The 11,842-nt window shown below is 33.2% G+C and overlaps 1 protein-coding gene across 1 annotated transcript in view; it reads right to left on the bottom strand.

Annotated features, from left to right (window-relative positions):
• Positions 1–229: 229 nt before the first annotated feature.
• Positions 230–11,842, bottom strand: part of side-IV (sidestep IV) — a 620,396-nt gene continuing 608,783 nt past the window's right edge. Inside the window, exons 13-14 of the mRNA XM_069827023.1 lie at positions 3,491–3,645; positions 230–449 (exon numbers count right to left, since the gene is read on the bottom strand). Of these exons, the coding sequence (XP_069683124.1) occupies positions 300–449; positions 3,491–3,645 (305 nt within the window). The 3' untranslated portion in view covers positions 230–299. The remainder of the gene's footprint in view (positions 450–3,490; positions 3,646–11,842) is intronic.

The following is an 11,842-nucleotide window of genomic DNA, read 5'->3' as shown; positions in this document are numbered from 1 at the left end:
GGATGGATGTTCGCAGAACAGTAGTGCAACATAATGCCATCTAAATGATTCAACTGAATGTTTTTACATAAGACACGGTAAATTTACCAAAACCTTGCACCACTAGGTTACTAGTACATTCGTATTAACCGGTCCAAGATGTGAAATTGTAGAAAAGAATACTTTTTTTCAGCTATCAACTGGAAAAGAAATTGGTTTGTGTAATAACAATTTACAAAGAGGATTTGCCATGCATATTGTTATTTTTATTTGTTTTTATTATTTACAATATAAACGTCTGGCAGGGGAGGGCAAAGTGTCTATATACAACTCTCTTGTATCCTGTGAGACGCCGTGACGACCTCGTGTCCGAGTTTGTGCATCAGAGGCGCCGACTGTGCGAGCGTCTCGGGGCCTGCGCTCAGGGGGCTGGACGCCGTTACGCCCTTGTGCGCGCGCAGACCGCATACCTGCAAGGAGAAACAGAGCGAACCTCAGTCATATTATCCGCCGACCCGCTGACTGAGTAACACACTAGCCTACATATCGATTAACGGACAGAGAAAGACCTTAGGGAGCGCTGCATATGTTGTGGCACTAGGGAGATGGCTTTAGAGATCGAAATTCTTTGACCTGGAGAACAGCAATGTTATGCTCAAAACCTTTAAGTAGAACTACACGTGAGTGGTGCGAGAAATGAAACAAGGAGAACTAGGGGAATACAAGAATGAGAACAAAGGGAAGATAACGAGAACAAGAGAAATACAAGGAAAGAAGTGAATACAAGGAAAACAGGGAAAATACAAGAAAAATAAGGAAAAACAAAGGGGGAAAAGGAAAACATAAGAGAAATAAGGTAACTACAAGAAGAAGAAGGAAAATACAATGACAACAAGAGGAATACAAGAAAAAACAAGGCAGAGGCAAAGAGAACCTACAAGATGAACAAGAGGAATGCAAGAATAACAAAGGAAGACAAAGAGAACAAGCGAAACACAAGAAAAATGGAATTACAAGGAAAAGAAGGGAAATGGAAGAACAAGAGGGACACAAGGAGAACATAGGAAGACAAAGGGAACAAGGAAAATACAAGGAAAGGGAGGTGAATACAAGGAAAAGGGACATGGAAGAACAAGAGGGACACAAGAACAAGGAAAGAAAAGGGGAACATAGGAAGACAAAGAGAACGAGGAAAATACAAGGAAAGGGAGGTGAATACAAGGAAAAGGGACATGGAAGAATAAGAGGGACACAAGAACAAGGAAAGAAAAGGGGAACATAGGAAGACAAAGAGAACAAGGAAAATACAAGGAAAGGGAGGTGAATACAAGGAAAATGGACATGGAAGAACAAGAGGGACACAAGAACAAGGAAAGAAAAGGGGAACATAGGAAGACAAAGAGAACGAGGAAAATACAAGGAAAGGGAGGTGAATACAAGGAAAAGGGACATGGAAGAACAAGAGGGACACAAGAACAAGGAAAGAAAAGGGGAACATAGGAAGACAAAGAGAACAAGGAAAATAAAAGGAAAGGGAGGGAATACAAGGATAAAAAGGGAAATACAAGGATAAGAAGGGAAATACAAGGATAAGAAGGGAAATACAAGGATAAAAAGGGAAATACAAGGATAAGAAGGGAAACACAAGGATAAGAAGGAAAATGCAAGGATAAGAAGGGAAATACAAGGACAAGAAGGGAAATACAAGGAAAAGAAGAGAAATAGAAAAAAGAACAAGAGGGATACAAGAACAAGGAAAGAAAAGGAGATGAAAGGAAGACAAAGAGAACAAGTAAAATACAAGGAAAGGGTGGGAATACAAGGATAAGAAGGGAAATACAAGGAATAGAAGAGAAATAGAAAAAAGAACAAGAGGGACACAAGAACAAGGAAAGAAAAGGAGAAGAAAGGAAGACAAAGAGAACAAGGAAAATACAAGGAAAGGGAGGGAATACAAGGATAAGGAGGGAAAAGAAGGAAAAGAAGAGAAATAGAAAAAGAACAAGAGGTAGGCAACAAAAAGGAAAGAAAAGGAGAAGGAAGACAAAGAGAACAAGGAAAATACAAGGAAAGGGTGGGAATACAAGGATAAGAAGTGAAATACAAGGAAAAGAAGCGAAATACAATGAAAAGAAAGGAAATACAAGAATAAGAAGGGAAATACAAGGAAAAGAAGGGAAATGCAATGAAAAGAAGGGAAATACGCGGATAAGAAGGGAAATACAAGGAAAAGAAGAGAAATAGAAAAGAACAAGAGGGACACAAGAACAAGGAAAGAAAAGGGGAACATAGGGACACAAAGAGGACAAGGAAAGGGAGGGAAATACAAGGATAAGAAGGGAAATACAAGGAAAAGAAGAGAAATAGAAGAACAAGAGGGACACAAGAACAAGGAAAGAAAAGGAGAAGAAAGGAAGACAAAGAGAACAAGGAAAATACAAGGAAAGGGAGGAAAATACAAGGATAAGAAAGGAAATACAAGGAAAAGAAGAGAAATAAAAGAAGAACAAGAGGGGCACAAGAACAAGGAAAGAAAAAGAGAAGAAAGGAAGACAAAGAGAACAAGGAAAATACAAGGAAAGGGAGGGAATACAAGGATAAGAAGGGAAATACAAGGAAAAGAAGAGAAATAGAAGAATAACAAGAGGGACACAAGAACAAGGAAAGAAAAGGAGAAGAAAGGAAGACAAAGAGAACAAGGAAAATATAAGGAAAAAAGGGGAATACAATGATAAGAAGGGAAATACAAGGAAAAGAAGAGAAATAGAAAAAGATCAATAGGGACACAAGAACAAGGAATGAAAAGGGGAAGAAAGGAAGAGAAAGAGAACAAGGAAAATACAAGGAAAGGGAGGGAAATACAAGGATAAGAAGGGAAATAGAATGTGAACAAGAAAAATACAAGAAGAACAAAGAGAGACAAGGAGATCACGCGAAACACAAGGAAAACAGGAATACAAGGGTAAGAAGGGAAATAAAATAACAAGGGGAAGACAAAGAGAATTCCCATAAATTTTAATGACATTACTTTCGGTTAACTCTGTATACAGTTGTTCATAGTGATAAACTCTGTCACTTCTAAACATTTGTAACAAAGTGACTGAAACACCCTGTATAATGAGAACCTTGTAGGCTAGTGTACTATCAGTACTTCATACATTGCTACTAGTACTGCGTATGCGACTAGCCAAGTATGATTAAGAATATAATATTAGTAATAATTGTAATAATAAAATTTAAATATGTTTTTAATGTTGAGTATAATGCAAACATAATTTTTCCTAACTGTATTCTGCTTTAAAACTTTTTATGATTCTGTTACCTCGTACTGTCTCCTACAGTATCCGAAATTTATTACCAAAAGCTATTGGTACAGGTTTAAATAAAATAATGTAATAAATCAATTTACTTTTCTTACTGAAACTTCTGTGTAATTTATTACACTAATGGGAGAGCTCTTCAGTTCAGGGAGAACTACATTCACTACAGGCAAAGCAAAACCCTTACTTACGTTATTTACTTGGTTGTTATGAATGTCTTTGGCAAGATGGCGGTGGTTGAGCTCTTCCCTTTGTATCTCATCATCATCCTCTACGTCGTTCTTTTTCCTACGTCGTTGCGGGGGCGTCTTGTACATCTTCATGAAGCCCTTGAGGGGACGTCTTTCTGTAAAATTAAAGAGTAAGTCTAAGGTTCAATTAGATAAGAGCCTTTGGTATTTCAGATTTCCTAAAGATACACGTAGGTATAGACTGTTTCAAAACTTCGTACTTTTGTTCAATATGGAAAACTATTTGTACACAATGACAATTCTGTTTCATTGCAACGTAATCTTAATCCATTTATTGTAAGAATATTAATAATATATCTCTAAGTATCGTCACAATAATCGCAAAGATTTGTTATAATTTACTTAGTTTATAAAGTTAGATAGAACGTTAATTTATCATTAAGAAAGTTTTTTTCACAACGACAGGTTTAATTAAAACCCATGTTAAATCTTTTGAACACTACTTTTAACACTTGAATATAAATAATTGATTAAATGGTGATCTTACTCGTGTTAATTAAGTAAGAATGTGTGGCTTACAGCTGTTTCGGTGCTACTTGACACCATCCTCATAGCCTACTAGATCTCGGCGCTATCTCAACTTCGCTGCCTGTTGTGTGGGTGCGTTCGTGTGATGAAGAGTTGTGTGAAATAGTGTGTGTGTTCTGAAATTGATCTGTGTGTTGAGAATTTGATTAGGGTGTGTTTTAGTATGTCTGTATATTTCATATTGTTCTAGTGTGTTGAGTTTTTGGTTTTTGGGTTGTATGTGTAGGATTTCCATGCCTGTATTTATGTTATTGTATGTGTGGTTAGCATTAGTTATGTGTTCGGCATATGAAGATGTATTGTAACAAATAAATACAACCACACAGTCGTATACAAACTCACATGCAAAGAACACATTAAAGCAATAACCAGAGGACACAATACATCTACATATGCCGAACACATAACTAATGCTAATCACACATACAATAACATAAATACAGGCATGGAAATCCTACACATAGAACCCAAAAACCAAAAACTCTACACACTAGAACAATATGAAATACTGTATACAGACACACTAAAACACACCCTGATCAAATTCTCAACACACAGATCAATTTCAGAACACACACACTATTTCACACAACTCTTCATCATACGAACGCATCCACACAACAGGCAGCGAAGTTGAGATAGCTCCGAGATCTAGTAGGCTCTGAGGATGGTGTCAAGTAGCACCGAAACAGCTGTAAGCCACACATGCTTACATAATTAACACGAGTAAGATCGCCATTTAGTCAATTATTTAATTAAAGTATTAGTGTAGGTAGGACCAAGATTTATAAATCTATAATCAAAATGAATCCCAAATTTTCAACTTTTAAATATCTTTTTCATAAATTATATTTAAATTGATTGTATTATAATAATTGTTTTTGCTTTTTTATTTTCATATATTCCTGTGTCTTAATTTTTGTATTTATTCTGTGTGCAATATAGGTAACGAGGTGAAGAGTAAGAGAAGGTCAATAAAGAAGATAAAGTGAAAAGAAGAGATGGCTCAACTAGAAAGGGAAGCTCAGACAATGGGAAATGAACAGGAAGTGGATAGCAAATGTGTAATAGTAAAGAAAAATCAATCTACAATTCAAGAAAATGGTTTGTAAGTGGTGAACAAGTTGCAAATTATTAGGGCAAAATTAGGAGAAACCCATTGTTGTAAATCCTCCAGATAATGTTAGCGTAACATTATTTGAGGTCGCATTAGCTTAAATTCTCGATGTAATGTTACGTTAGCATTAGAAGATGTCAATGATACGAGTATAACTTAAATTCTCGATGTAATGTTACGTTAGCATTAGAAGATGTCAATGATACGAGTATAGCTTAAATTCTCGACGTAATGTTACGTTAGCATTAGAAGATGTCAATGATACGAGTATAACTTAAATTCTCGATGTAATGTTACGTTAGCATTAGAAGATGTCAATGATACGAGTATAGCTTAAATTCTCGATGTAATGTTACGTTAGCATTAGAAGATGTCAATGATACGAGTATAACTTAAATTCTCGATGTAATGTTACGTTAGCATTAGAAGATGTCAATGATACGAGTATAGCTTAAATTCTCGATGTAATGTTACGTTAGCATTAGAAGATGTCAATGATACGAGTATAACTTAAATTCTCGATGTAATGTTACGTTAGCATTAGAAGATGTCAATGATACGAGTATAGCTTAAATTCTCGATGTAATGTTACGTTAGCATTAGAAGATGTCAATGATACGAGTATAGCTTAAATTCTCGATGTAATGTTACGTTAGCATTAGAAGATGTCAATGATACGAGTATAGCTTAAATTCTCGACGTAATGTTACGTTAGCATTAGAAGATGTCAATGATACGAGTATAGCTTAAATTCTCGATGTAATGTTACGTTAGCATTAGAAGATGTCAATGATACGAGTATAGCTTAAATTCTCGACGTAATGTTACGTTAGCATTAGAAGATGTCAATGATACGAGTATAGCTTAAATTCTCGACGTAATGTTACGTTAGCATTAGAAGATGTCAATGATACGAGTATAACTTAAATTCTCGATGTAATGTTACGTTAGCATTAGAAGATGTCAATGATACGAGTATAACTTCTAGAAGCTTCTGAAGCAGACTGTACTCGAGGAGAATGTGTTGTAAACGTCAAAATCAAGAACGAATTCGAATTGCTAATGTAAACAGACAAAACATAGGGCAAACAGAAAGTCGAGATTGTTTAAAATTTAGAATGTAGTCTGGCTGATCTATACACGAGAGTTATTTACGCCACTCTGACAGTGCATGAAAAACAAGATAGTGAATTCGAACCGTACTGAAGGCATGACTGTGTGTTCGTTGCTAATGAGATATGTTATACGTCCGTTAATGGCCAGCGCTGTGCCAACGTTACATTACTAAAATTCATCATGTTTACGTACAATATCAAATCGAGACTGTGCTTAATGGAAATCCGACAGTAGTAAAAGAATACCTACCTCATACATGCATAATACTTTCGGAAAGGATACAACTCTACATTTTATAATGACATTAATGATTGTAGTAATAATAATAATAATAATAATAATAATAATAATAATAATAACAATAATAATAATAATAATAATAATAATAATAATAATAATAATAATGACTTGAATATTTGTTAGGGAATAATTATTTTTTAATAGAAGATCCGGAAATAAGAGAAAACTTTTTAACCTAATACTATTGCCATACATCGCCCATGCAAAGTAATTTACAGCTTCCTTTTTTTTAAACTGTCCTTTTACATGAGGAAAACAACACTGTAGCATATTTAATACATTACCTAATAAGTCTCCAACATAAACACTGTTCCTTACACTACCGGTGTGTTATTGTTTTAAGTCCTTACGTTCCATTATTCTTTGTTTCCAAATTAGAGTACTTCAGTGTACACAGTCGAAGTGAAAACTCCTTTGAGATCAGTCTCTTATTTCCCTGTTGTTCAGAGTTTTCTACTTACACTTTTTGCAATCCCCTCCTCAGCACGGATTTTACTCATTCAGGAGTGGGCTAGTTTATATTATATTAAATTAACTAGTATTCATTTGTAATTTACTAGAAATAAATAAATAAGTATATAAATAAATAAGTACATAAATAAATACATACATAAGTAAATAAATAAATGAGTAAATGAATACATAAATACATACATAAATACGTAAATAAATAAATAAGTGCATAAATAAATAAATACATAAATAAATATATAAATATAATAACAAATAAAATATATATATATAAATAAATATATATAAGTAAATAAATGAATAAATAAATAAATAAATAAATAAATAAATGAGTGTATGAATGAAGGAATGAATGAATAAATAAATAAATAATAAACAAATAAATAATAAATATATAAGTAAATAAATAAGTGCATAAATAAATAAGTACATAAATAAATAAATACATAAATAAGTAAATAAATAAATTTATAAATATATAAACAAATAAAAATATATACATAAATAAGTAAATATATATATATATATAAGTAAATAAATAAATAAATAAATGAGTGTATGAATGAGGGAATGAATGAATAAAGAAATAAATAAAAATAAACAAATAAATAATAAATAAATAAGTAAACAAATAAATAAATTCAATTTTACTAACTCCAGAAAATGCAACATATAGCTTACATTGATGTACACAGGTTGTGCCAAATGCAATGCAGTTTCTTTAAATCTAGCTATGTGATTCGTTATCTCTCTGCCGTCATTTTTGTTCACGTTCAAGTGTTATCGGACTTACGTTTCCGCTGTAATTTCTTTTAGGTGGCCTACCTAGTACAATGAAGAGTCAATATAGTAAGCGCGTTTCTACCACCGAAGTATTCTGTAAGTTTCTAGAAGGTTAATTATTACACTTCAGTAAAGAGAAAGCAGTCCCCAAAGGATGAGAACATGAAAATTCGCCAAGACATTTATATACAAACAAATTTGTATTTTACTATACGTAACAGTCCAAACAAATCTCTGAAACGTAGATGACAGAAGATTGTTTAACTATTGATAACTGTAACACTAAAAAAAATAGATATTCTAAGTGATGTATCATTTAATGCATGTCAATTACAAACAAATGCGTAATACTAAAAACATTTGAAAGCAAAGCCGCGACTTTATCTACGGCCTCCTGCTATACACCATTACTAGGGGTGTGATTTTATGGTGCCTATTACACTCTTACTACGTCACACTACTTTTGACCAATAAAACGGTACGAAAGGACGTATTTCAACCAATCATGGCTGCTTATCGCACAATTTTATCGCGTCCCTAGCATTTGTTTAATTTTATCGCGTCCCTAGAATTTGTTTCTTTGTTTGCCAACATTTGAAACTGTGCTGGTCTGGACGTCAAAAATATATATAAAATTACAAACCACTCCGGTCGATGCACAGCAGTTTCAAATATGACTCGCATTGGCATTCAAGAACAACAATTAATAAAAATCACTGATCATACCTATGCATCTTCTGAAATCCGATTTACAAATAAATGAAGAGCACCATTCGGAAATCCTGAATAAGTTGAATACACCATGTAGGCCTAAATCAACGAGTTCCACTTCTATTATGCACACGTCCAATATAACATCAATTGAACCACCAACCACATTCAAATTTGAAAATTGTACATTCAGTAATTATTCCTTTTAAAATTATTCATTCGGAAATTCTGAATAAGTTTAATACACCATGTAGGCCTAAATCAACGAGTTCCACTTCTATTACGCACACGTCCAATATAACATCATTTGAACCACCAACCACATTCAAATTTGAAAATTGTACATTCAATAATTACTCATTAAAAATTATTCATGTTTATTTTTTTATGTCATCGTCGTTAATTAAAACTTTTCTAACACTTGTGTATATTAGTTAGGTTATGTTATATCTTCTGCTCTGAGAGGATAAAAAGAACTTCTGCTATATGATATTATGGATAGTCACGTATCAGAGATTGTTTAATATTAAGATTTATTGAATAGTAATCATTACAGTGTCTGTATAAAGACTTACTGCCATCTAGCATGCATATAGCGTAATATTTGTAATGTCGAGATGGTACAATAATACATTTGAAGACAGTTGTATTTTCGTAAGTCAATTAATATTTTATTGTATTGGAGTACTTCGTTAGTTCTAATCTTTATATACTTTCTTCTAATCGTGTAATAGTCAATTAAATCCCACTCGAGTTTTGATTTTCTCTAGATAAATCAAAACGTCTAGTGAGATTACTGTTGATTATTTTACTTTGATTTCGGTGATTACAATTGGTTGATTTCGGTGAATATTTCGTAAAAAAGCAAGAAAATTCGGGCATATTTCGCACCCTAAAGAAACTTAAAAAGTTATAAAATAACATTTTTAAAATTATTATTGAAACAAACCCTCTGAAACTAACATAAAATTGTTGCATCATTAATTCAATTCATAATTCAATTGTATCCTAACTAATTAACTAACATAAACAAGAAACTTGCGATTTTAATCTAGAGTAAAAAACACAAATCAACACTTCTAACATTACCTGAAAAGCATTAAATAAGACAAAATTTTCCAATTTAATTTTGAATTGTAATAAAGTCCGGCGGTCCCTGACGTCATTAGGTAACGACTTCCAGAGACGAGGTATTTCTTCAGTGAAGGAGGATGAGTATAATGAAGTTCTGTGATGAGGGATAGAAAGAAGTGCTTGATGCCGGTTTCGAGGAGATGTAAGAAATTGAAAACGCGATAAGAGATAATTCGGAGTAGAAGTATGCATGATTCTAAATAGAAGAGACAGTGAATGGAATGGGGAATAAATCTTCTGGGAATCTAAACTGAGTGTGGGAGAGTAGAAAAAGAACAACAATAATAATATGAGAATAATGAGTGTTTCTTTACATAAAAATGTAATGGCTTACTCGGATCGGGGTGATTGCTTAACTCCGACTTTGTCTTCAAGAAGCAGATGGCCGCATTGTGTCATCTGTATGAAATTTTATGTTGTCAGCTCGCCATGTTTCACAATTTTCCGCATGGGAGCTTGAAATTTATGGCATGCTCACAGTACTGGCTCTCTCAGCAACAATTTTCTTATACAACTTAATACATAATGTTTTTATTATCCCGAGCGAAGTTGGTTTCTGGGAACCATCTTCCCCCACTCTCTCCACTTGTTGGGTCAACCCGAAAGAAGAGATTTACGCAGCCAATTTTGTTGACAGCAAAATATGTCAGCTCTTTTTATTCTATGACACCAACTATTCTACAACTCGTTTTTCCTCTTACTTATTTCTTTGCTTTGACTGACATTAAAAATTAAAGATTATGCGCAAACATATTTTATATCATGGTTTTCGGAAGAGAAACTTATGATTTAACAAATTACTACGACTATTTCGTTTATATGACGTCATTCCATTTTCGACCAATGAAGTGTAATGAAATTTTGAATTCCAACCAAACACAGTCACACTTTGCTATCATTTTTGCAGCTATATTTATCGCTATCAATTTATCGCATGCTCGTTCTTTTGTTTAGTCGTTGTCGCCAACTGTTTCCCCGTAAATTGATGATCATGAATACATTAAGATATAACTACACGGTTAAACTTTTCTTTCAACTTTAAAGCAATGAATGCAAGATTGATATTAAATATTAATTAATATATATTAACGCAGTGAAGACGACGTTCAAAACGGCGCACAAAGTAGACACAAAATCTTCATGCATTTTAATTGAACGTACCTTTTAAACTTGATTCTTTCAATATTCTTCCCAGATTGCACGCATACGCGATTGGAATATTGAACTGTGTAGATGCAGCTTTAGTTCCGTTACACACTACAGCGAGAATGCGTTTGTCGAGCTATAAAAAATGCTTTCGTGTAGCACTGATTGTAACGGTCGAAGTAAGGCACAGCTGACATTGGTACTGCTTCCACAGGTAACTTAACCTATAAATTGTGGCCTATAAAATTTGTATTTTGTGAATGAAATGAAACAATTAATAGAAAGTCTGATGTTCAAATTTATGTAACATCATCGCATATCAAACCCAAAGACCTTGCATAGTAATAATAAGGTCTTTGATCAAACTCCCTTCCGTATGGCGTAATAAAATTCACTCGTGGATTTATCGGAAAATCTCAGACCTCTCATGACATTACTACAGACAATTGATTTATTTGAGCAATATTCATAGCGAAATTCTGATTGTAATTTTTATGATACTCGAAACAACAACACCATAACCCTCCCTAAGGAGATTACTAAACTTTTTGAATCGTCTCTTATTTACTTTTGTTCCAAAATCTTTAATTCGCTTCCGACCAATATCTGCAGTCAGAAAATGGATAATTCCTTTCGAAACTCTCGATAGCGTTTCCTCGTAAATCATTGTATTTTATAAGTTGGACGAGTATTACTGCAGATACTATGTACAAACGGACAACTAATATAGGTACTCTAAACTCAACATACATTTAAAAGTCATATTGAGGTTAATGCTGTATTTCAGATAAGTTGAAAGTATATAATATAGTAAAGAATTGTTTTATAATTTCAGTCAACAACTTATCAATTAATTAAAATAAAATTTCTATGTTTTTAAGTTTCACATCACAAGGTCATATATCCACAAAAATATTTTCGATTTTTTAAAAACCATCTTCAGGCGGAGATACAAAATAGACCAATTGAACATAGGTGAAATTCAA

This window comes from Periplaneta americana, chromosome 5 (assembly GCF_040183065.1).
Source record: "Periplaneta americana isolate PAMFEO1 chromosome 5, P.americana_PAMFEO1_priV1, whole genome shotgun sequence".
In the NCBI taxonomy this organism is placed as follows: Eukaryota; Metazoa; Arthropoda; class Insecta; order Blattodea; family Blattidae; genus Periplaneta; species Periplaneta americana.
Note: the sequence above shows the minus strand (reverse complement) of the source record. Positions and strands in the feature narration are given on the sequence as shown.